The 27,319-nt window shown below is 39.0% G+C and overlaps 1 protein-coding gene across 1 annotated transcript; it reads left to right on the forward strand.

The window, feature by feature from the left end:
- The first annotated feature begins 1,119 nt into the window (after positions 1–1,119).
- LOC119815286 (desmocollin-3-like) lies at positions 1,120–26,891 on the forward strand. Its single transcript, XM_042055154.1, is given in 15 exon segments — positions 1,120–1,152; positions 4,726–4,810; positions 5,293–5,588; positions 7,291–7,435; positions 9,423–9,591; positions 12,541–12,673; positions 13,065–13,250; positions 17,230–17,368; positions 17,371–17,488; positions 17,601–17,743; positions 19,416–19,640; positions 22,117–22,338; positions 24,190–24,311; positions 24,630–24,869; positions 26,865–26,891. Coding segments are annotated over 15 exon segments (2,283 nt in total).
- Positions 26,892–27,319: the final 428 nt, after the last annotated feature.

The following is a 27,319-nucleotide window of genomic DNA, read 5'->3' on the forward strand; positions in this document are numbered from 1 at the left end:
CATCTATCTAGTTATCTATCTATCTACTATCTATCTATCTATCTATCTATCATCTATCTATCTATCTATCTACCATCTATCATCTATCTATCTATCTATCTATCTATATCTATCTATCTATCTATATCTATCTATCTATCTATCTATCTACCATCTATCTATCATCTCTCTATCTCTCAGTCACTCACACACAAGTTATATAATTCAGTTGTCTAAGAATTTAAAAAGAAGATGGAATGTAATGAAAAAGTAAAAAGACATAAATAATGGTGAAATGGTAAACATTCTCTTGAAGCTTAGAAACAAAGAAATTTTGAACATTGTAACTGTTTTTTGCATATTCTACTGGAAGTCCAAATAAACACATAAGTATATATGAAGGGAGTTATGGAAGAGGTATAGGGAGGAGAGAAAGGAAATAATTCCAGCGGACATTGAGGTGCAGGACCACTTTTGCAGAGGGATGATCAGGTGACCATACTATAGCTAACAAAAGTCAGCAAGTTTCTTCCACATAAGGTCAATTTAAAATAATTTAAAAATTATTCCTTTAGACTATCAGCAGACAGATAATATAGATAAAAGAAGAAACCTATTCATGGTAGTGTTATCATTGATGTATTTAAAAACAACCTAGTAAGCTGACTGTGGTGGTACATATGAGCAATCTCAAGACTCAGGAGGTAGAGAGGGAGGATTATCCTCAGCTACAATGTGGATTCAAGGCCAACTGGGGATATGAGAAGCTCAATCTCAAGAAGCAAAAGGAAATAAGTTAAAACAGTCTAATGGATCCTGGAAGAACTTCATAGTGCATTCAGAATGCCTCTTCAAATGGCATAGCACAATTTACAATGAATGAAAGCATGTGTTCACCATGCTTAGAAGACCCTCCATGTTTACTTAAAAACATAAGTAAAGTTTCACTGAAAGCCTAAGTAACATAATTATAAAGTGGTTTTTTTGAGTGGTAAAAAAAAATTTTCTTTAAAGGGAAGTGATATAGGTCCTGGGGCCACCTTCATAGACACCAAGATTTGACACCAAGATTTTATATAAAGCTGTATTGAGTAAAACAGTGGAGCATTGATGGAGAGATGGATGTACACAGATAGAACCATGGAGAAAGCCCAGAAGAATGCATCTGGGGAAGTAGGTATTAGGCTTATTGTGGATGTAACACCATGAGTTAAGATGGGGAGAGTCATTTTGAGGGTGCTGTCAGTAGTGATCTCTGCAGCAGGAGGTAAAGATATATATCACATGGGTAGGAGATAAAATTAGAAATGGTTTTACAGTTTGAGAAGAAAATATTGGCTATATGCTTATGTTGGGAGCTATTAAGTCATATTAAACCCAAACCAGAAGAAATTATTAATACAACTGATGAAAATTGCAAAGGAAATAACAAAGTTATTTACTTTAAAATTGTAACCACGTATATAAACTATGTCACAAATGATGAAAAATAGGAATTTTGCAAGTAAGAAACCCTATAATTAAAAAAAAGTAAACTAAACTGAGTGTAGTAGCACATGGCTTTAGTTCCAGCATTACAGAGGAGTAAGCAGGTAGATTTTGGTGAGTTTGAAGGCAGCCTGATGAATAGAGTGAATTCCAGGATAGCCAGGGCTACACAGTGAACCCCAGTGAAGATGAGAAGAGGGATAATTCAGTGCTGCAATAGAAGACAAATGGTAATAAGGTGAAAAAAATGTTGTCTCAAAAATTTTTTTAAATGCAAATGACACAGATATCAAATTAATATATTAAAAAGAAATCAAAATAATTTCAAGATAGTAAAAGAAATGCACACCAGTGTTCCAGCTCCATGAATAGTAAGACTTGGAAGAAAATTTATCAATAAGCAGTGAGACAGAGCATTCATAAGAGCAAAGCAGTTTGTTTTTTAACTTTCCTTTTATTTATTCATTATGTCTTTCACATCATGCTTCTCCATCCCATTCATTTCTCTGTCCCTTCATTTCTACCCTCTACCCTTGCAACTTCCCCACCAAAATAAAATAAAATTTAAGAGAAATAAAAAGAAAGATAAAAGAAAAAGAAGAAGGAAACATCAATCTCATCATGGAAGCTCTAGTGTGACACAGTGAGATACACAGGAAACCTTTTTATCCATATTTCTTTACTTGCAAATGTCCATTGCAAAGAGTCATTGGTCTGGTTTCTGCTACACTGTTGATCTGCTTTTATTGGGACTCCTTTTGGTTATCTTATGGTAACCTATATCATGAAGATCCTGCAGCTTTGGGTCTGCATGACCAGTCCCTTCCTGTGCTCCCACAGATCACAGATGGAGTAGATGTTGGGGAAAGCTAACACATAACCCTGGTTCTGGCCCTGGGTAGCGACAGGATGGATCAGCCTGACAGCTCTCCCTTGTCTTCACACCAGTGTGAGCTCTCTTGTCTTCACACCAGTGTGAGCTCTCCTGCGGTGCTCTGGCAAGTTCACCCCTTTCATCAATGAGCCAGGGGCAGGGTCAGTTCTGCTTTCATGTCCTCAGAATGGGATCTCCCATACTTACATCTTCAGGGTCAGCTCTGTTGTGTTGCTCAGGCGTGGTGTAGGGGCCACTCTCCTGAGTGCAGCACATGGATTTGTATGGTAGTTTATATCATATATTTTAGTTCCTTGTACCTACAAGGGATGCTCAGTTTATTATCTTAGAATGAAAACAATATAAATAACAATAAATATTGAGGAATGATGTGATTATATTAAGCATTTCAATTAATGTTAGAATATGTCAATATTAGAATAGGGCTCTTGATCTTTATGTCTACACACAGTGTTAAGTTAGCATGAGTTAATCACTTAAATCCTAATGTACTTGATTATATCAGAGCTGAAATTACAGTATTTCTTGAGATTTCATATGTTAGTCTGTAGAACTGAAAGAGGTAGAGATGTTATGTAAGGAATAATGATTTTGCCAATGATGTACCTTTTTCTGTTTCAAACATATTTTCTGATGTCGGCCCTAAGCAAAATTACATTCATTAAACAGAGACAGTTCAGTGACTTTCAGCAAATTTAGAGTGCAAAATGATCACCATGGAACATATATCAGATATTTACAATGTGGTTCATAATAGAAGCAAAATTACATGTTTGGGGTCATTACAAGATGAGGAACTGAATTGATGGGTCGCAGCATTAGGAAGGCTAAGAATGCTGTTCCAAATAGTTTTCTTCCTTATCCTTAGGTCTGCAATCCACTCTGTTAATTTCTGGGCATGGCATGACTTCTGGGCTCATTTTCACTTTTATCATCCCAGTACCATTTGGTGAGATTTCTGACTTTGAACTTTCCGGGAACTATCCAGAAATGAGGCTTATTTCTAGGATGTCAGTTCTAATCTGTTAACAGCATTTGACTTTGGTTAGTGGAGCTTTGAGCTGTTTCAAAACAGAATGTCAGCCCTCCAATGAACTTGTTTATCGTGTGTGTGTGTGTGTGTGTGTGTGTGTGTGTGTGTGTGTGTGTAGGGGGGGTCTTTTGCATTTCTTTAAGGTTTTCCTCTCTCCCTCCCCCCCTCCCCCCCTCCCTCTCTCTCTCTCTCTCTCTCTCTCTCTCTCTCTCTCTCTCTCTCTCTCTCTCTCTCTCTCTCTCTCTCTCTCTCTTTCTTCCTCTCTCCCACCTTCATTTTCTTATTTTTCTTTCTTCTTTGTTTTTTGTCCTTGCTTGTTTGTTTGTCTGAGACAGTGTTTCTCTTTGTAGCCTGCCTTGGGTATTCTGAAACTCCCTCTGTAGATCAGCTGGCCTTCAACTCAGAGATCCACCTGTCTCTGCCTCCTGAGTTCTGGGATTATAGGTGTGTGCTACCTTATCTGGATAAATGGACAGTTTCTCCGACAAAGAAATCCGAGATTCAAAGGAAATTATATTTATAGAATATGCCTCTGATCCATAATGATAAGTCAACTTGTCACTTATTTGGGTCTTTGAAAACTTCTCTCACCATGTTTTATTGTTTTCAGGGCATGATCTTGTGTTTTTTGACAAATTTATTCCAAAGTATTTTATCCTAAATAGAACTGCTATTTTATATATATATATAGATTTTTGCTAGTTTATGGAAAAACTATTTATAGTATTTATTTATTTGGTGTGTGTGGGAGGGGAGGGAGAGGGAGGAAAGAAGGGAGAGAGAGAATGTGTGTGTGTGTCAGAGAGAGAAAAAGAGAGAGAATGTGTGTGAGAGAGTATGTGTGTGTGAGAGAGAGAATGTGTGTGTGTGTGAGAGAGAGAATGTGTGTGTGTGAGAGAGGGAGAGGGAGAGGGAGAGTATGTGTGTATGTGTGTGTGTGTATGTGTGTGTGTGAGAGAGAGAGAGAGACTAGAAAGTTTTACTGCTTCCTTCTCAATTAATTTGTTTATTTAGATCAATTTATTTTCTTGTGTAAACGCCCTGGTTAGAAGCTCTATTGTAATATCACATAGAAGTCATGGAGTAGGCATGATTTTCCAGAAGTGAAGGAAAACATTTAGTTGTTCTCACTTAAGCACAAACTTAGTCAACTTAGTTGTCAGTTTGCATAGATAGTCTTTGTTAAGCAAGTTCTTGTATGTCACTGGGATGTTGAGTCCGTTATCATCAATGTAAGGAAGAGTTTGTCAATTGCTTGTTCTTCATTTACTGAGATGACAATGTAGTTTATGTTTTCTGGTGAATTAACGTGATATTTTAAAATTTCTAGGTCTTCAGTTTTGTTGGTGAAGCCTGTAAAAAGCTGACATTAAATGTGCCTTCGACACTAGAGGCTGACCAGATAATTGGAAGAGGTGAGGACTTTCTGCACAGCTCCTTTGAATCAGATGTGGAGTGTCCCTAGTTTGCAAGAAGTGTGTCATCTTTGCCCTCTGGAGCTAATCTACATTGACTTAGAAATGGGTACAATTCGGTATTACCTCAAACACACATTTTTGTCCTTATATCTGTTGGATTTGGTGGTTAATTCCAGTGTGAGTTTTCCAATCCACATTTTTGCAACCACTAATCTTTCAACAGTTTAAAATATCACATTCGTAACACTCTGAGTACAAGAATTGCATAAGTATAGGTGAGTATTGAAGAGAAGCACTACTGCAATCCTTGATTTTAAACTCTGATTTTATTTATTTACTTTGTGTTTGTTTGTGCACATGCACATGTGTCTGTGTCTCTGTGTCTCTGTGTGTGTCGATCAGAGGACAGCTTTTGGTGTTTTGTTCTTTCTTTCTACCCTGTGAGTGCCAGAGTAAATTCAGGGTGTCAAGCTTGGCAGCAAACACCTTTATCCACGAAGTCATCTTGACAGCCCTGGAGCAGTATTCTGATGAGTGTTACACCTTCACTGAGGAGAAGTGCTCTGATGAGTGTTACACCTTCACTGAGAAGCAGTGCTCTGATGAGTGTTACACCTTCACTGGGAAGCAGTGCTCTGATGAGTGTTACACCTTCACTGAGAAGCAATGCTCTGATGAGTGTTACACCTTCACTGAGAAGCAGTGCTCTGATGAGAGTTACACCTTCACTGAGAAGTGTAACAAAGGGCTACCATTCTCCTCTGGACTGGACATAGTCAGCCATTTTAAAATGGAGACCCGAAAAACTGAATGACCTTCAGTTTCTCCCAGAAGCTGGGCAGTTATGCCCAGGTGGTTTTGTTTGTTTGTTTGTTTTTAATGTGTGTTTGGAGAAATTAGAGGAAACCACCACAAGTTTTGATTTAAAAAAAACTAAATACTTGTTCAAAAATATGAAAATGGCCTTTTTAACAAAGTGTTCAATTTCTGGCTGAGCTCTCTTAGCTGATTTCATCAGATTAATTTCAGTTTTTCTCCTGTGAGGAAGAAGAAAAAGATGTAAAGAGAGGGTTGCTTGTTCCTCTGGGAGAATAAATCAGACAAAGTCATTCTGCTAAGAATACAAAGATCAGAGAAATAGATTGTCATCTCTTAAAACATTCACTGCCTTTCATTAAAACCTCCGTCATTTTGTTAAGTCTGCCCATGACAGACTCAGGTTAAAGCAAAGATACACACGAAGCAAAGGGCCCTGAGGTTAGGTCATTATTTGGGGATTGTCAGTTTGATTTCTGTAAAAGCATATTTATCAGTAAATATGGCTCTATATTAATGAACCATTTGTCTCCTGGGGCCTCACCTGCTCTTTTCTTCGTGCATTATCTTCTTAGAGGATGTGATGAAGTCAGAGGACAATAGCATGCACTGTACTTTGGAATGCTTACTCAAATAAAGGTATCTCAGCTTTAGTTAGGCAACCCTGCAATGAAGCAAAGAGGTTTAATTGTATTTGAACATAAAACTCAGTGCAGCTGTAGGAGTTGGGTTCAGCTTGTTAGACATCCTCTCTGTTGACTAGAATGTTTTCAGTTCTCCAGACAGATTCAGTGCTGAGCTTCCGCCACGGCTCTAGCTTGCTCTTGCCTTTCTCCCATGTATGTTACTCTCTGATCATGTCTGATAAGCAGATAAAGGAATAAAAGTGAGAAACAATGCCTAAGTAAAGGCTAATAGCTCAGTTTTCAGATCTGGATAAGTGTACACTCAGTGGGGCACTGACTTCAACAGGTTCCGCTATAGAACAGAATGTGCTTTGCTGTCATGAACCAAGTTCAGCAGGAAAAATCCCCCATTGGGAAGACGGAGTCTGTTTCTAGAGGACAAAAGAGGTGCTGAGGAAGCAATCTGACTGATGTCCTCATGTGACATTCTTTGCTTTGGGCTATAAGACATTCAATTTGATGTAATTACATACTGAGCAGAACTACATTCTGTCTGATCTTGCATTTTCTTTGGTTAATGATCAATAAGGAAATTAATAAGTGTGTTTTGTAAAAAAAAATCTGTTTAAACATGCAATCTATGGGGTATGCAATAAGAATCCAGAAACAAGATTGGGAGGTTGGTTTTCAGATAATGCAGAAGATTTTTTTTCCATTGGCCATGAATTGACCATTCTCCCAACGAACCTTACTGATGACAAGATTAAAGACTGTGAACTGAGTTACAAGTACACCCAATGCCTCAGAATAATGCATGTGTGACTTCATCTCCATCTTCTCTACATTCTGACCTATTCTTTGCCTCAAATAGCTGTTTCCTCCCTATCCTAAGGGGCTGTGGCTTTAATTATCTCAGTGTGGACACTGATGGGATAGCTCTCTATTGAAAGTACTTCAGGGAAGGGTACAGAGCACTCATCTCCCCTGTGCTGTGCTGTCGTCTGGCTGCTGACGCTGACTGTCTCTCTTCCACAGCTGATTGCCTATGCATCCACGGCGGATGGCTATTCAGCGGACTTACCGCTCCCACTGCCCATCAAAGTAGAGGATGAAAATGACAATTACCCTCTTTTTACAGAAGCGATTTATAATTTTGAGGTTCCAGAAAGCAGTAGACTTGGTAAGACTGTTTCTATGCTAAACTTGTTTGTGTATATTTTTGAGACAGCGAGATTTTTTATTTTTTGTTTTATTTGCACTGTGTGTGTGCATGCATGCATTTGTGTGTATGTTTGTGTGTGTGCTTGTGTATTCATGAGTGTATGCATGTGTATACATACATGTGTGTGTGTGCGCGCATGTGAAGACTAGATTACAATCTCCCCTGTCATCTTCAAGTTACAATTTACCTTGTTTTTTGAGACAGTGTTTTTCTCAGTGGCCTGGAGTTTGTCAAATAGACTAGGCTGGTGGTCACTGAGCTCTGCAGATCCACCTGTCTCCAACTACTTCTGCTCTGGAGTTCTGAGTACAGCATCGTCACCAACTTCTTTCTAAATGTGGATCCTGGGGATCAAACTCAGGTTCTTGTGCTCACAAGACAAACATGTTTTTCAGTGGACGTTTCTCCTCATTGGAGTTTTTATATTCATGGCCAATAAAGCCATGAGATAACACAGATCTGAAATCTACTTATCAGAAAACATTAGTCAAATCCCATCAATTCTAATCAGCATGCCTCTTCCCAGATACTATGGGAATTTCTACCACGGTCAATGTGACACTAATTATCAATTATGGGATGCAGCCATTAGTCAGACTTTGTATGCGGTTTGTAATATGCACTTTACTATCTTCTCATCATGTGGTTTTATCATATCTTCCTTGTCAAGAGGACCCAAAGGGTAGAAGGAACAGTAAAAATGAATGTAGTATAGATATTTCAGTGGGACTGTGGGAAAGTATTAAATGATAGATACTGGGAATGCAGTTTTTAGGTTCTTTTTAAATGTCTATTTTCTTGGACTACTTAATTACATATAATTTAGAATACATACTAGAATAATTTGAAGGACATTTAGGTCACACAGGGTCCATCGTAAGCATTCCCCTTCATTGTGAAAGCAAATTGTTTTATTTCTGTGGCATTGTCTTATTTTGATTGCGAGGCTGGCATTATGAAGAGTGCATACCACCATAAGGCGAGACTGGGGACTCTGGCATCAAAGATAGCTAGTATTTTTTCTGATAAGATTTCTGGTCATTGCTTGTGTTATACCTGCGTTTCCTTTTCTTGTGTTACTGTGACAATTTGATTTGCACAGTGTTAACATCCTCTTGGTGCCCATGTGAAATTAAGTTAAGATGAACAGTGTAGAGTTTAGGAAACACACTTCCTCACACATGTTCTATTTTAAAGTCACTGAGAGAGGAGTCGTGGCAGCTTTTGAATTCTCTCACTGGTATGTATAAATACACACATACACATACACACACACACCATGTCAAAGGAACATGAGATGTGTGTGTGTGTGTGTGTGTGTGTGTGTGTGTGTGTGTGTGTGTAATATTTCTAAGCTTCATGGCTCTACATACATGCTTTGGCAAATCCCCCAATAAATTAATAAATTAAATTAAACTGAAAAATAAATTTCATCATTTACATAACTATACTAAAATGAGTCTTCACTATTAATTAAATCTAATAGACTGAATTACTTTAGGACACATGTTTTATGTCTCTAGTTGACTTATTATTGCAACATGTTGGAATTCATATTGAAATTATTTTAGCCTTGTTTATTTATTTTGAGATGGGCCTTACTATACAGCCCAGGTTGATCTCAAATTCCTAATCCTCCTGCTTCAGTCTCCGTAGTGCTGCCAACACAAGCATAACCCCCTTGCCCTGCTCTGAATTAACTATTGACTGACATATAGTTTTTGGTAATTTAGTATCAAACGTTTTAATCTGCGATTCTCAATGCCAGGATATTTGGCTTCTCCATCAGGAGTTTTCTTTTTAGATCCTGTTTAAAGTTGTGACCCATCTGGGTAGATTCACGATTTAACTTAGGTTTCTACACTCACTCCGACATGTTGAAAAGTGTAGACAGCAAACACATTGTGGTGTTCTGGAAGTTCAAATTTGCTTTTTGAACACACAGGTACTGTGGTGGGAGTGGTTTGTGCTACGGATAAAGATGAACCTGACACGATGCACACGCGCCTCAAATACAGCATCTTGGAGCAGAACCCACGGTCACCTGGGCTCTTCTCTATCCACCCTGACACCGGCGTCATCACCACTGTCTCTCATTACATGGACAGAAAGGTACTGTCCTTACTATAGAAAGTCATTTCACTGTGGGCTTAACTCTTTCCCCGCTGACTTTAACTTGCTATTCTGTTTTATTTTATTTGAAGTAAAAGAAAATATGAATTCCTCGAGTGTTTCATAGTTTTTAAGCATTATTTCTATTTCCATATGTAAAGAGAAACCTTAAGAAATGGAGTTTGATTGGTGTTTAAAAAAGAGGATGCAATCAATGTGCTTCTCAGGAAAACTATTGCATATTATTTTATTTCCTTTAATGTGTGACGTTAGTTGGTTCCAGAGCAGTAAAGGCTTCAGTAGTCATGCAAGGGGATTAGGCTTAACTTTTTTGGTGACTGTTGTTCTTATCCTGACCCCTATTCAGTCAGTCTACCTGCCTGCAGTTTTTAAATAGGAAAGTATTAGTTGGGAGAAAATTAAATTTGCTAGTAATAGCATGTGGTTACATGTGCAGTAATTTTAGTCAACTTCTTTATGTGAATATTACTTGGTGTTCAAAATTATTTACTCTAAATAGGAAGGTATAATAAATAGCCAATCTAGGTAGGAGAAATGTGATAGTTAGAAAAATTGATTGGTTTACTCAATTCCAGTTATTTCAAGAAGTTTTTTGAATCTTTTGTTATCATTCTCAATTTGGTCAGCCTGTTTAACCCAGAGCCAAGCATTATTCACTGATGAAGATGAGTCCCATGTACAAATAACTTTGTTGGGACAAGTCCACAGCCGCCAGCATAGCTAGGACAGTGTACCTAGAGTGTTTACTACGGCAAGCACAGAAGAGTCAATGGGGTGTGACTCCAAAGCCAAGAGGGAAGGATGGGGGAATCTACAGAAAGGAATGCAAATGAGTACAAAGGTTTTCGTTACCATCATTTAATTTTTTATGTGGTAAAGTATGGAGTAATACTGTTTTGGTTGCAAAATACCAGATAACAGCAATGTAAGGACAGAGGGATTTAGTCCAAGGGTGTAGTTCATCAGGGCAGGAAGTCATGGTGGCAGGTCCCCTCACAGCAGGAGGAGAGGGAGGGATTCTGCTGCTCCACTCTTCTCCTTCTGTGCTGTCCAGGGCCCGTCTGTGGAGCTGTGCCGCTGCCCACATTTAGGTTGTTTTCCCATCTCACTCCACCCAAACCAGTAGCTCCCTCACATACAGACAGACCTGGATGCTTTTTCCATGGAGATTTTAAATTCTATCAGGCTGAAGGTGGAGATTAATCATTACAACAACAAATGGGGTAGTTGTAAGACATACTATGTCCATTTCTAGTATGTAAAATGGGCATGATAACTAGTTGAAAACAGGGCTTTCCCTCCTCTTACAGATTCACATTGATGAGGCTAAGCAATACGACATAATCAAGACTATAAGACTTGATTATCACCCTTTTCCCTTTTAAGGGCCCAACCTGATCCGACTTCAGGTTGCAAACACAAATGTTATGGGACTCTGTGGGGACAGGTGTTTTGTGCAGAGCAGCATAGGGAGCGAAGACACAGACGTGTAAAGGAGGTAACAGTTTGGGAGTTTAGATGAACAACACAGGCTACCAGTGTCTCCAAGACTACCAGGTGCCTCACGGGGAGAATGCTGACGCTAGTGAGAAAGAAGGTCACAGAAATAGGAGCCTGAAGGAGGAAAGGAAGACTCCAGAAGTGGAAAGAAGCAAGGAAAGGGGTGGTTGCCAAAGAGTAAAACAGGAGAAGTCAACACTAGCGACTGTGTCTCTGACAGATCTCTTCCTGCCCTGCTCAAAGCTTCTCGTCCAGACGTCGTCCGTAACCTCCTGATGGCCATGTTTAGCAGTCTTCTAGGCTCTATGCTCGGCACATATTAAAGCCTTTTTACCTTGGATTGATGGTTCTCATCTTGGTGTTTGTCACTGGCATATTAATACTCTTTGCTTAGCTTTCTCTTCGCTGTGCCTGTGGAGGCTGCTACTCATCACGCCTCAGCTCTTCTCGTCATAACTTCTTCTGCATGATTCTATCCACCCACCTGGAAGGACACCTGCCCATCACCACCCCCTGCCATGAGGGATGCACCACACAATTAGGTGTTACTGCTTCTTGTTTATTAGATCTCATTAGGAAATAAAATCCTATGTGTGCAAAAAAAATCCTCCAAACAAACAAAAAACCTGTCATGTTCCCAGCCCTCTGCATACTCCTCTGAAATGTTGCTGTCCTTAGAGAGCTGCCTTATTCTGGACTTCCCATGATGGCTGCTGGGGCCTGTCTATCTACCTATATGACTTGGCCCACTCAACCTCCTTTTTATCTCTTAAGTGGATAACTGATTATCAAATCCTACTCTACTCTAACTCCCAAGTACATTTCATCTCTTTTCCCCTTTGCTATTGTTTTTACTGTCTCAGGTTTGGACCACTTGTCTAATGTAGAGGTGTAGGGGCTCCCTACCTGTTCACCATGACACTAGGTTTGGCTACTCTAGACCAGTGGTTCTTAGCTTTCCTAATGCTGTGAGCATTAATACGGTTCCTCATGTTGTGAGGACCCTCAACCATTAAATAATTTCCATTGCAACTTCATAACTGCAGTCTTATTACTATTGTGAATTGTAACGTAAATACCTGTTTTCCCACAGTCTTAGGTAGCCCCTTTGAAAGGGTCATTCGACCCAAAGTGGGTGTGACCCACAGGTTGAGAACCATTGCTCCAGACAATGCTAACATTTTTTTCTGAGTATTTTAAAACTCAAATGTCATTACTCTGTACTCTATCTCTGGCTTTTTTGTTTTCTGTTAAAATGTCTAAATTCTCAGTATGTCTTTTTGTAAAGTGTTACCTTTCTCTACTAAATTTTAAGAGTATTCCCAAACATAGAAATCAAATAAAAATAAGCAAAAGAATGTGCAACACAGGTTTCATTTATGAATTTAAACAAGTGTCTGAGTCAACTAAATAATTATTTTACTTTCAGGTGTGGACAAGTACACACTGATAATGAAAGTCCAAGACATGAATGGCCAATTTTTTGGACTGATCAGTACATCAACTTGTATCATAACAGTGCAGGATTCCAACGACAACTCGCCCACGTTCAGACAAAATGCTGTAAGTTCAGAACACACAAATCTATCTTTGTTTTGCCTATCTCAGTTTTCTAATGTGGTTTATCAAGTTTTTGGCAGGCTTTGAGGCATGTGTTCATGTATGAATAAAACTGAAGTTCAAATAAACTGTACATACATCTACACATGCCTTCTGTTTCCAAATGTTATGTTTTATGTTATCTACTCTTGTTGAAGGGCAATGACATCAGTCTACATTGGTAGGAAATAGTCTTTCTCTTACAGTTTCATGAAACAATACTCTCTGTGATCATGCTTTTAAGTAATCTGTGTAAACACCATGATGACAAAGTTCTTTTGGAAATTAGGAAACATTTGATTTTGTGAAAGATTTCTATAGTAACTACATCTTTTAATGCTTTCTTTTCCTCCAGTACGAAACCTCTGTGGAGGAGAACACATATAATGTCGAAATCCTGCGCATCCCTGTGGATGACAAGGATTTGGTTAAGAGTCCCAACTGGAAGGCAAATTTTACCATCTTAAAAGGGAATGAAAATGGACGCTTCAAAATCACAACAGACCCAGCGACTAATGAGGGTGTTCTGTGTGTTGTGAAGGTAAAGAGATAAAGAATAGGAACTTTGTGCCACTTAGTGGCTTCATCAACTAGACAGTTTCGGATCCTCTACTAGCCAAGTTGGTTAGTCTGATGGCTCACATGTGATTACTCTTTCTCTTTTCTCCTGTGTATGCCAGAATACTGCTAATTTTAAAGATCTCCACCTCTGAGGCACCCCTCCCACATTTTCTTTACAACTCACATCCTTGGGCCTTGGTCTGTGTTTATAAGAGATACACAGGGTTTTGTTTTTTTAAAAAATGTATGTTTCTGTGTCCATTTGCCACTTATGTTCTTTAGTAGGTATTTCCAGTGTAACTTAGAAGCCCCATATTCTTCTCATTATCTCTAGGATATATGCCTGTTATCTTATCCCTAATAGGCAATACCTCGGGTGAATCCAGTATTACATAAAAAAGAACCCTATGGGTGTATTTTATTGCATATATTGCTATTTGATTGCACGTTATATTCTTGGTCTCAAACTATAAGGGCAGAAAGGCCTCAAATAAAAAGATAATAGTGTCCTGTAGGTGGGTATTATGTCTCTTCACTGAGTAAGGGCTTCTTATCTATTGATGAGAATATAGTGTAATCTTGCTGGTTTTAGTTGTTTTCCTATGTGAGAGTTCTAAGGGGTTATATGTCAAGACCTGGAAGGTTCTGTCTACATGGGAACAGTCCGATATGCAATCTCAGACGCCTATTTTTGCATGTCTCTGCTTTGCCGCTGGTTCACATTCGCTAAATTTCCGATATATAGAGTACAAAATTGTCTTCCGAGCAAACCTTACATGTATTTATTTCCATTATCTATAACATGACAATTTCAATTATATTTATAACTATGTGTGTAAATACATAGAATTTTAGAGTGGGCATAATTTATATTACTACATTTCGTGAATACATTTAGTAGCTAAAAATAAACAGTAGTTATGAACTGTGCATATTGTCATGACAGGCAATGGGTGAGATTTTTTTTAAAGTATAACTTAATTTTAGATGTTGCTTCTCCTTTAGGACGAGGTATTAATATCCCCAATTCATAGTAATAGTAATGGATAATGATAAAATAAGCAACCTTATGGTGATGGAGGAAAATCAGTTCCTGAAAGGCAACTGTAGCAATTATCTATCTTAGAGTGAAAATCTAGTTTATAACGTTCCCACATAGGTGATCTCTCCATGACACCATGCCCCAGTAATTTTACGGAGCAGAGTGGTCACATCCTGGTGACTGCTTGCCCTCTCTACTCACAGAGCCCAGTTATATTTCCAGTCGGTATATGGCTAAATAACCAACACTGACAGTAAATTGCTATTTACCAAGTAACAGGCATAGCGAGTGCTTACCTTCAACTATCTCATTAATTGGCTTAAATGAGAACAGAGTATTTGCTATTCAATTTAAGAATCAATAAATTTCTTACTTACTTTAATTTGACTTTAATAAGTAGACTATTCATAAATTTGGTTTAAAACTGCGCACAGACACGCAAGCATGCACATCTGCATACACACATGCACATACGCCTAAGCAGTCTTACTCACCTGTGGTAATTTGAACAAGGTCGCCCTGTGATCATAATATATTGTATGAAAAAAACTATTTTATATATATGTATATATACATATATTTTCATGTATGTATGTATGTATGTATGTATGTATGTATGTATTCCTACCCAAAAGGGGGGAAAAAAGAAATGAGGTAGTGATCTGATTATACTGAAAGAACGCTTCATTTCCAATACCTCATTTTGTATCGTTCACCAGGATCACATACTAAAGATATACTTTAATCCTTCTTCAGTACCTGGAAGGGAAGAATAACTGGTAGACTGAATCAAGAATTACTTGGGTATATTTCTGTTAGTTGTCTAGGGCTTGCCAGTTTGTTTTGACCCATATAACTTTGAGTGGAAAAAGTACAGATCTTGGTGATTTTTATATGGAAGGTCCTGAATTCTACCTCAAAGATTTTCTAGGGAGTTTGTTAGCACTTCTATGCACATGTGGGATGTTTATGAATAAATTTTTAGTGTAATGAAGCAAACACATGCCTTAGTGTGGAGAGAGCTTGTATTCCTTACCTCATTGACTTTGAGCCTATAGAGCTGGCAGGAAGGTATTGTAAGGCTGTAGGAAGCTGCTCTGGACCATACAGCTGCATTCAACCAGAAGTGCAATGGTTACCTGCATGCCCTTCACTTCCTCATTTCCTGAAGTTGTCCTTGTTCCTGTATGGCCACCCCAGCATATGATTTATGAAATTGTCCTTGGTAGCATCAAACAAATGGATCTTCATACTTCTTGCTTCCTGAGATAATCATGAAAAATAAGATTCATCAACATTTTTGACATTTAGAAGATGTTTCTCACCCTATTGATATCTAGGTGCAAGGACAGTATGAAAACAATTTTATTTACCATTAAAATATATATATATATGTATATGCTCCCCAGGAACTAGAATTATAGGTGGTTAGCTGTGAGTTGCCTGTCAAGGATGCTGATCCTTTGGGACAGCAGGAAGCACTCTGAAACAACAAGCCATGTCTCTAGTCCCTCATGTGTATGTTTTGATTTTGTTTAACATTCAGCAAGCTGCTATTTTCATCAGTAGAAAGGCATTCAGAGAAAACTTCTTGTGATTTCCTTTACAGTAGAATGGAAAATAGTTGTTTTATGGATTTTGTTGGATTTTTCTGTTTAAGAAACACTTATAACCAAGGAACTGATTAAAATATTTCTAGAGGCTGATGAACTGAAGTAATTGATTTAGTTATGTAAGGAAATGATCGGAGGCCAAGCCACCTGGCTTCAAGCTCTTGCCCAAATGAAATCTTTTGACTTTAGCAAGACCAGCTTCTCTTCCTATTCTCCAGATTGCTTCTATGTAAAATGGGGGTAATAGGAACTTCTGCTGAACAGGAACGGGGTAATAGGGATTCCTGTTGTACACAGGTGTGAGGACTCTGAATTTATACCGCCTGCTTAAAGCTGGGTCGTATGTGAGGGGTGATCACTATGGAGCTTGTCATGTTGATAGTCTTCCGCATTTCGGTTGTGAGAAGTACTTGTGATAAGTGATAGACAGTGATAAAGTACCATTCTTAAACTGTCACGAGTGTCCTTTTTATAGCAGGAGGTAGTGTTACATCATTCCAGAAGGAATCTTGACAAACTGAAGTGGATTCTTAAGAAGAAATGAGATTCTGGGTACATTTCGCTTAAAGAAAAGACAGACTAGGGACGGCTCAATTAGACATCTTGTGTGAGGGTAGAGATGGCTCCGTTAGATGTCTTGTATGAGGGGACTTGAAACATATATTGGAAGCTGAGTGAGGGCACAACACCAGTATTCCTGAGCTTTCAAGGCTGAGAAAGGATCATCACCAAAGGTTTAAGCCAGCAGGCTGAGCAAGGCAGTGAGTTCCAAGAGTAGCCTGGGCTGCAGGGTGAAACTTCGTTTGAATAACACAGATGAAAATAAGCAAACAGCAACTGAAACAAACCAACCAGATTCCCAGAACCCCACAAAAAGGAAACAGACATTTAGAGTATCCACCAGTCAGAACGTAAATGAAGTATTTTTACCTTTTGGAATTTGTTGAAGTTACTATATAATTTTACAAGATTTGTCAAAGACCAGGGTCAGCCTGTTAGACTTTGACATAATTCTGCAATACTTTCAGGCTGAGAATGATTTTCCTTAAAAGAGTGAAAGAATAGATGAGGGATTTCTTCCCCATGGCTCTGTAAATTCACCTGTGGAGACTTTGGAGGTGACCCTTGGTAAAGGACAGTTAGCTCAGGATCACAGGTCTAGCAAGGAAGAAAAAAATCACCGTTAACAAAATGTGAGCATGAATTTGTTATGCAGTCCAGGCCATAATGATAGCAGTGCCCAGCTGCTTGCAGTACCAGATGTTCTCCACACGGAGCTGACACGCATATTCTTTATTTTAAAGCCCCTGGATTATGAAGAAAATCGTCAGGTGACCCTAGAGATCAGAGTAAACAACGAAGCTCCATTTATCAGAGATGTTACAAGCCGAGTACCCACCATGAACCGGGCCTTGGTTACAGTTCATGTGAGGGATCAGGATGAGTTCCAGAATGCAAACCCCCTGAACAATATGTGCGGATCAAAGAAAACTCAGCCGTGGGGCCCAAGATCAATGGCTATAAGGCCTACGATCCTGAAACCAAGAACAGCAATGGCTTAAGGTATACAAATCTGGGAGCCATGGGCTAATGCAGTTGTTGTAATTGAAACAGGTGGCTTATTTTGAGACATATTCTGATGCCAAAAACTTATAAAATTTCATTTTATTAACAGATACAAAAAATTGCAGGATCCTAAAGAATGGGTCAGCATTGAAGAAGTCTCAGGTCTGCTGACAATATCAAAAACCCTTGACAGAGAATCCATGGCTCCAAGAAATGACTTGTATAATATTACGGTCATGGCAATAGACCAAGGTAACAAAGTTTTAATTTAGTATTTTATGATAGAATGGAAGAATAAGTTGTAATTGTTCTTGTGCAGAGTTAATCTTGTGGTAACTATACATAATTCTTGATAATTACCTTGTGCAAGCTCTCTTCTTGTTCTATGGGATGACTTTGTAAGAAGATACCATTTATTTCTGGTTTTGTTTGTTTGGTTTGTTTCCTGATAAGGGGGTGTTATGTAACCAAAGCTGCTTTTGAATTCACAGTGTAGCCAAGGATGACCTTTATTTTTCCTGATTTCCGGCCTTAGCATCCTGAATGCTATGATTTCAGACTTGCACCCCACACTCAGAAAGATACTTTTGTTGTCATAATCTTACTCTGTAGCCTAAGATGGCCTCAAGCCCACTCAAGCTGGTCTTGAAGTTGTGGCAGCTGTCCTCCTTAGCTTATTCTGTGCTGGGTTTATAAAGTGTGAGCCCTCATCCTCAATGAAATAACACATCTCTTATTTATCTTTATATTCCATCTGCAGGAACTTAGTTCTTGCACAGTTTGTGGTAAAGGGCAGTGATCAAATCTAACCTTATAAGACTATGCAACTGTCTCCTCAGACTCCTCCACATAGCTCTGTGTCACTTTATCTACAGGTTTTTACTCATTCAGGTGATTGCTAAATGCTTCTAAACTTGAATTCTGGTTTTAAAGTAAATTTCTTCTACCTGTGGCTTTAATTTTAATAACAATAATTTCAATATGTAGATGTTACCTTGTACCCCTTTAAATAGAATATTTGGTTGTGACCCCTGGGTGTAACATTCTAAAACCTCCTTACATGTTTGAATGTGTCCTGGAATTAGAATAATATTTCTATAACCACTTTATCATGGCTCATTAACATTCATAAACCCAAGGAAAGAGAACTTGCAATTCAACATTTGTTTCTATATATATTAATTCAGGCAAAAATGTTTGTTGAAACTTGTATCTGCTATTATCAGCAGCAGGAACCATATTAGATAATCTTAGCTTTAATTCATTTGTATTCTTATTTGCTATTCATCTAATAACCAAAGATTATGTTTTCAGGAAAAATAGATTCAAGTTGTACCACTCATGAGTATTTACCCTCAGGACTTTAAGTCAACATACCACAAGGCAACCTATGTATCCATGTTCATTGTTGCCCAGTAACAGGAAAATAGAAACAGTTTAGATGGCCATCAAGGAAAAATAGATAAAGAAAACATGGTAATACACACATTGGATTTCATGTCTCTGTAAAGAAAAACGAAGTCGCAACATTTGCAGGTAATAGATACAACTGGAAATCATTTTAAGAGAAACAAGCTAGACTCAGAAAAACACACAACACATGTTTTCTCTCGTTTATAGGACCTAAACTTAAAATTATATATTTGTATATGTATAAAAATAGAGATTGAGTAAGGCTCTGGTGGCACTCGGGAGGCAGAGGCAGGCAGATCTCTGTAAGTTTGAGGCCGGCTTGGTCTACAGTGCAAGTTCCAGGATGGGCTCCAAAGCTACACAGGGAAACCTTGTCTTGAAAAACCAAAATAAATAAATAAATAAATAAATAAAATAAAAATAGAGAAGAGATTGAAATTTATTTTCCTCATCGGAGACTCTAAAACAAGGACATGAGAACTGCACTCAGCCTTATCCCTTCCCTTCCCAGAGGGTAAATCCTGCACAGGGACACTCGCAGTGAACATCGAGGATGTGAATGACAATGCTCCAGAGATTCTTCAAGATTATCTTGTCATCTGCAAGCCGAAGATGGGGTATACGGACATTTCGGCTGTCGATCCTGATGAGCCTGTCCATGGCCCTCCCTTTCAGTTCAACTTGGCAAGCTCTTCTCCCGAAGTCAACAGAATCTGGACCCTCAACCCAGTTAATGGTATTCCAGAAAAATAATGATTCATATGATTTGATGTAGCAGATTAACTACATCGGGGGCTGCATATTAATTTACATGAAGTACAATGTGAAAGTTTAGGATAGTAAATAGCCTTTTCCAATGTATGTGCATGTATTAGTGTATGTATGTGTGCATCTCTCTCTGTAGTGTCTGTGTGTATGTGTCTCAGTGTGTATGCATGTGCATGCGCACACCATGGGTGTGCATATCAATAGAGGCTAAAAGAGGGTGCCATATTGTCACATTCCCTGTAGCTGGAGTTACAGAAGTTGTGAGCTGTCCAATATAAGTGCTGGGAACTAAACTCTGGCCCCCAGGAAAAACAGTAAGTTTTCTCAACCATTGAGCTATCTCTCCAACTTCTGATGCCATATTTTTTTCCTGCTACTAAGCTTTATGTACGCTGTCCTTTCTACCTAGAAAAATCACCTTCACTGTGTCTTGGTTTCATACTAACATAACTGAACGCGTTACTTACTATTGGTCGGAGAAGCTGCAGACCCTGAGTGTTTGCATAGGGATGAGTCAGGCAGGCACTACCTTAGCTCAGATGCTCGACCTCTGAGAACAGAAATATAAGGAAGGCCCTGGGACCTGTTGCATCGCGTGTTATAACACCCCATACCTTGTATGACTGCTGGTTATCAACTCTCCTTGCTCACAGCGTTCATATTCCATATTCTCACTTTCAGCACTGAGCCCAGTGCCTAGCAGAAAATAATTACTTAAAAAGTGTTTGCTTAGGTAATGTTTTGATTAAAAAAACATGCATATAGGCAAAAATTACAATAGGGAAATGAGTAATTTGGTAGCATCTTGGTTTAAAAGTCTTTCTCAGGAATGCTGAGTGTTTGGGGATTAGGAAGGGTGAAGTTAGGTGGTGGTGAGTCTTGTGTCCCAAGCTGAGGAGACTGATCTTTGTATGGTAGGTGACAGTGGAGTATGCCTTGGGACTGTGGAAAGAAAGTCATTCTTTGTCCAGATGTATGTCTTGTACAGATGACAGTGGTGTCAGGAGATAGTTAGAAGAGGGCAGAGCTGACTGATAAGGAAAACACAAGGTTGTTGAACCACTGTGATGTATGTCATAGCTATGGCTTGGCCAGCGGTCTTGGAAAGGTCAGTGATTGCCCCATCTTTCCTCAGACACTGCTGATGCTGAAGTGTTCCAATATAATCCAAGGCCCATTCGCAGTCCTCTAGCAAGCGTTCAGGTCTAAGGTATAGCCCAAATCCCAAAGCTCTACCAGACATTTAACCTGTAGAAATTCCACGTGCTTCCTGGGCTATGTTTTATGCCACTGTGACATTGTTTTTGTCTATTATAGAAGCCCAAGGATGTTTAATTGCCGCTAAACATCTATAGAGCTTCTGTTAATTTAGAATAACATTATGCAAATAATCTATCAAGACAATTGTGGCATGTTGACTATCATAGTTAATAAAAAACGAAGTATTATGATGCAAATGGTTATATTTTTATAGGAGAAAATAGCATAATTAGCTCTGGTAGGGAGATTATTTCCACACAAGGCATTAATCATATAGGAAGTACTATGCCCTTTTCCAGAGGATTCATGGACAGACAACAGAAGGTAAATGGCTTAGAGTGTGAAAACTGAGAATGTTTTCTGTGTATCTTCAGGTATAGATTCTTAAATAGCATATGGGCTGGAATTGGGGAAAAATTTTGACCTTCTACATTAAGAGCCAACCTATTATTCTTATTCTGTATTGATCAGGGGAAATTATTGCTGGAATGTTGTTAGATCAATATTCTATGTCTGACTGTTATTGTTAAATTTTATTATTACTATATAGCTTGGGCTAGCCTAAAATTCACTGGCCCCTTCTGGCCTCCTTAGTTGCACATGCTAGGAATTCAGGTGTGCATTTCTTACCTGGATCTAAAAAAAATTATTCATTAAGGCTTTCTTTAATAGAACTACAAGGAGAAATATGTCTAAGGTAATATTAGTTCTTGAAAGGGTGAAAGGCATTAAAGCAGTTTCCTTTGCATTTATTTTTAATTTGGCAGGTGGGTGTTTTACAATAAGAATGGCGGAACAGATTCTAAGGCAAGAATAAGTCATCATTAAAAATAACGATAGACTAGCAAGAGTTCAGTCTGTAAAGCGACTGTCACGCAAGCGCGAGGACCCAGTTCAGTCCCCAGAACCCATATGAGCAATCAGGGTTGAGGAGTACCAGTCTGCAATCCTAGTCCTGGTGCTGGGGAGGAGACAGGGGGATCCCCAGGCATGGTGGCCAGCGGGCCTAGCATAACCTGCCCGCGCTCGGCAATGGAAGTGCTTAACTCAAAAATCAAGGTGGTCAGTTCCTGGGGAATGATATCTGAGGTTTTTATGGGATCTTGAAATGTGAGCACACAGATGTTCACATCTCTCCACGGGAAATCAATCAATCAAAGTGAAGTCTGTTTATTTTCTTAAAGATACAGCCGCCCGCTTGTCCTACCGGACAAACGCTGAAGTTCAAGAATACGTTCCCATCACTGTACAAGACAGAGCAGGCCAATCCACAACCAAAGTCTTGCGAGTTAACCTGTGTGATTGTACTCATCTGAGCCAATTTACGGCCAGGTCAAGGAGTGTAGGGGTATCCTTGGGGAAGTGGGCCATCCTTGCCATCCTTCTGGGCATCGCGCTGCTGTTTTGTAAGTACTTTCACCCACTTGAAGTTAAAATGCAAAAGTAAAAGATTTGAGTATCGAAGAGGCTCTTGAAAAGACCCTCGAGTGAGTTCTTTCACAAGTTGCCCTGTATTCTGGGGTAGCTGAGTTGTGCTTGGATAGTCACCCTTTGAAGAAACATGATCCTTTCTGAGATACATTTCACTCTTCGACAGATTGTTAAAAAGTCTTTACTTTGTTTAATTCTGCTTCCCTTTTTCTCATTTAAAGGGACAGTGGTAGTAACTTACTCTAACTCAGTTAATAGTTGATTGAGCTAATTGATATGAAATTGTTAGATTAGAACATTCTAAATTTCGAACATACATTTATTTTTTTTATTGACCCAATGAAATAACTGTATCTTGAAAGACTACTAAATTTCAGAAAATGGTATACTAGGTAGGATTCATTGCAGAGCTAAATAGACAAAAACAAACAACAAAATAGAACCCAAAAACTCAACAACCACCAAAAAAATTATTATTGACAGGAGGAAAAAGTAGGAGTCCAGTAGGTGGACTCATTCATGCTGCTGTGCATGTGTGAGGTTGTCGGTCCTGGTGGCCACACGTTTCAAGATGGTAGATCACTAGGTCATGCCTACATGGCATGATTTTGGGGAGTCAGCAGTGTTGGCACAGCCAGGGAGAATTCAGATGGAGGCAAAAGTCAAGGCAAAGGCTGTATGGTGAGGTTATATCTGGAGAAGTCAAACAATGGCATGGAGACTCCTGTGTCTAGACAGAAATAGGTGAGGTCAAGGGGATCAGAAAATGCAGCCAGAAGGTAGTGTAGAGAGGGGAAGGAGGCACAGCCGTCCTTTCAAGGGACAGATGGTACACATTTCCAGAGCTGTCTGGGCCAGCTGAAATCTGTGATATCTGTAATAGGAAGGCCGTTGCTCAGAATATGGGAGCGAATGGCACAGCTGTGTTCCCTCAGCACTTCAAATCTGAAGGCTAAAATTTGAATTTCCTGTAATTTGGTGTTTGTACTTTTCTTTTGGTTTGGTTTTGTTGCTGTTTTGTTTGCTTTTGAGACAGGATCTCACTATGAAGTCCTAACTGCCCTGGAACTCACTATATAGACTAGACTGGTCTTGAACTCACAATGATCTGTCTGCCTCTGCCTCCCTCTGCCTCCCGAGTTCTGGGGTTAAAGACAACTACCACTGTGCTCAGGTTCCTATAATTTTAATATCATGAATTATTCCTACTTTTGTTTATTTCTCTTTCATTAACTTAAAGGCTTAAAATCTTAGGTCATGGGTTATACTAAAACATATAGTGAGCTGGAATTGTAGCCTTGATTTGACAATGTGCTAGCAGGTCTTCTGAATCACTGCAAATTGCGGCTATTACTGTTGCTTTAGTGATCACATTATTCTAATTCTCCTATTATTACCATGTAGGATTAAATTCTAAGTAAGATACAAAATATGCTTAATTATGTTTATTGGAGACAAATCTGTTCTGAGAAAAAGTCTTTTTTTATTTTCCAATTGAAAAACTGATATTTTGGGAATCAGTAAATATCTTTAGTGTTTGACTTAAATAAATGTTAGACACCTTTTATTTGCCCCCTCTGTCCCAACACTTTTAAGATCTACAATTGAACTCATGATTCTAAATCACTCTCCCATGTGATTATTGCACATTTCAGACTGTGCCTGCAGACCTAGCAAGACTAGGATAATTTGATCCAGGCAGAGTTAATATTCTCATTGTTTTCTTGTGGCCCAAGTCATAAGCAATAAAGAATGGTTATTTCTGTATGTAGGGCAAATGAAGTATGTCCTTTTAAAACTTTACTTCTTCTTCTATTTTTACTTAGCGGTACTGCTAACTTTAGTATGTAGCGTTGTCACTGCCCGGAAAGGACAACATTTTCCTGAAGATTTAGCACAGCAAAACTTAATTATATCAAACACTGAAGCACCTGGAGATGACAGGGTGGTAAGTAACTTCCTTGGTGAATAATTATTCCTATAGTTTTAAAATGGATCCCTGTGAAGTTCTTTAGGAGTCAATTTATATTTGTAAGTAGTTGGAATCTTGTAAATTGTAAGTTGACTTGGGACTCTCACTGTCCCAGCCGTTACGGAGTGGTACTTATTGAAGTTTACCTTGCAGTTCTATTTTTCCACTCTTTGTTGTATTAATTCAAACTTAGTCTATGTTGGGAATGATTACAACAGTAATCACTCTGACTGCTTTCTGCAACGTGTGACATTCTTTGAGCCCCTACTTTTGTCTTGTTTTATTATAATGAAGTGCTCTGCCAACGGATTCACCACCCAGACTGCCAACAACTCCAGCCAAGGCTTCTGTGGCACAATGAGAAACGGTGGGCAGGAGACATATGAGATGAAAGGACACCAGACCTTAGACTCCTGCCGCATGGCTGGCCATCACCACACCCTGGATCCCGGCAGAGGAGGACACGTGGAGACTGACAACTACAGATGCACTTACTCCGAGTGGCAGAGTTTCACGCAGCCCCGACTTGGTGAAGTGAGTGTCCTTAGAGGGTTTCCTTTGAAGTAGGGAACAATGGGACACTGATAATGTAAATTTCCAGAAGCTGCTTTGCCAGTGTTTCATGTGTCTTTTCTTGTGAGGTCTTAGTCATTTTTTAAAAAATGCCTTGATTTTGTTACATTTAATCTTTCAATATTTTGATCCCTCTGTCGCATTCACTCAGTTTCTAGAATCTTATGAGAACCAGGGACTTCTGATATCTGCCTGTAAAGACTCACTTTTTGGTGTACAACTGTCTTATAAACCCCTTTGAGAAGACTGTGAAGATAAATTCTAGTTCCTCAAAAATACATTATTTACTAAATCAAACTTGTACTTTGCTATGAAAACATAAACATCTGAATGCAGTTTTAGGGTAGATATTAACATGCTTTACTTAGGCCATAGATTAACTTTTTAAAATTATTTTATTTTTCTGCTGTATTCTAAATGGACTAGCTATTGTTGTGCATATTTATAGGGTGTGGTGAGTGGCCACATAGCTATGCAGTGTAGAATGGCTAAAGAACCCAGTGGGTAAGGACATTTGAAATTTACTCTTAGTAATTTTGAAACATAGAAAACACTATCATATGATTCTTTTCAACATACAAAGCATACCATGAAAATATGAAGTGTGTCATCTAGAAAGGGCAGTGCTGCGAAAGAAAGGGGTAAATGAGCGACTTGGTCTACACCAACACTGGAAAGCTTTTAGAAATGCTAATGCCCTTGCTTCATTCTGGAAGATTCTAGTTTCACTGAAGTGTGTGCGTGTATACAACATCTCACATGTGATTTGTATGTAGGGCCAGGGTAGGGGATCCTGTTTGAGCATTCTTTTTTTTTTTTTTTTTTTTTTTTTTTTGATTTTTCGAGACAGGGTTTCTCTGTGGCTTTGGAGCCTGTCCTGGAACTAGCTCTTGTAGACCAGGCTGGCCTCGAACTCACAGAGATCCGCCTGCCTCTGCCTCCCGAGTGCTGAGATTAAAGGCATGCGCCACCACCGCCCAGCTAATAAATCCTGTTTGAGCATTCTTGCTGGCACTGATTCCATGTCTTTACCAGAGGGCACTGGTGTCTTTGGAGCAAACACTGTTCCAGACGCCTTTAGTTCTGGGATGGACAGAGCACGAGCAATATTCTAGAAGAGCTTGCAGTTATTGCATGTCTGCAGCGTTTGTTTTTGTTATTTGTCTTATTCAAGTGGTTTCATGGTTTAGATTTGCAGCCTGTATGCATGTAAGATCATGCTAGCAGTCAGAACTCCAGATACTCCCTAAGGGACACCCTGTAATGGGAGGTGTGGGTGGCAGCTGGCCAGAGCTGAGGGCTAGGGGAGGACTGCTCTACAGGTCAGCAGAGGGAGTCTTGCCCTTTGGCAGACAGGTCAGCAGGACCCTGCACGGAGTGCAGAGGTGTGCCTGCTTCCGCGTGTCTGCCCAAAGCCTGGCTGCTTTATATTGAAAGTATGGTTTCTGCAGTGTGTGTTAAGCTGATGATTTTAGTTTTAGTGGTTTTTCTGGGGATATATCTCTGGCTTTTGGCTACTTTGGAGTGCAGTAATTTTTTAAGTGTATTGCACACAATAGAGGTTGAGTTTATATCCACTGTACACTGCTGGGCATAAGAAGCAGGCTTTCAAGCACTGAATTTTCATCATTAGTTTCCAAAATAACAAAGTGACATTGGAGGAGAATGTAATTTAAAGTGACATAAGTTAGTAAACTAAAGTTACTCAAAACTAGGACCATTTGATAGCCACATACAAATTCCAACCACTTGGCATTTTGTCTCCATTTTGTGAACTGACCTCAAATATAGACATAACATCTGGGGATAAATATATCTCATGATGACTTAAATGTATGTAGATATAAGAGTTGTAAACCTGTTTTTTTTATTTTTGGGGATTATTAAAAATGCAAACTATACTGATTTATGATATGGCTGTAATAGAGACTAATCATGTGCATTTTTTGTATGTAGGACTCCATTAGAGGACACACTGGTTAAAAATTAAACATAAAAGGTAAATAAAATAATTTTTCTGTTCATAATTGAAGTTGTTTAAAGAAATAATACAATCCTGTTTTTTGGACTTTACAGAAATTGCACGTGTGTAATCAGAACGAAGAACACATCCCATCCCAAGACTACGTCCTCACCTATAACTACGAAGGCAGGGGATCTTCAGCAGGTTCTGTAGGCTGCTGCAGCAAAAGGCAGGAAGAAGAGGGACTGGACTTTTTAAACAACTTGGAACTCAAATTTCTTGTCAGGGACCATTTCCTAAGGATAGATTTGTCAGGGAACATCGTCCTGACAGGGATAGCAGAGGTCATTGTCCTAAGGATGTTTACAGAGAACCCACCCCTCATCCCACTATCTTGAGAGCTATCCGTTAACGGAACCCACCCCTTACTCCAATGCTAATGGATCAC

Source organism: Arvicola amphibius, chromosome 5 (genome assembly GCF_903992535.2).
Source record: "Arvicola amphibius chromosome 5, mArvAmp1.2, whole genome shotgun sequence".
Classification (NCBI taxonomy): Eukaryota; Metazoa; Chordata; class Mammalia; order Rodentia; family Cricetidae; genus Arvicola; species Arvicola amphibius.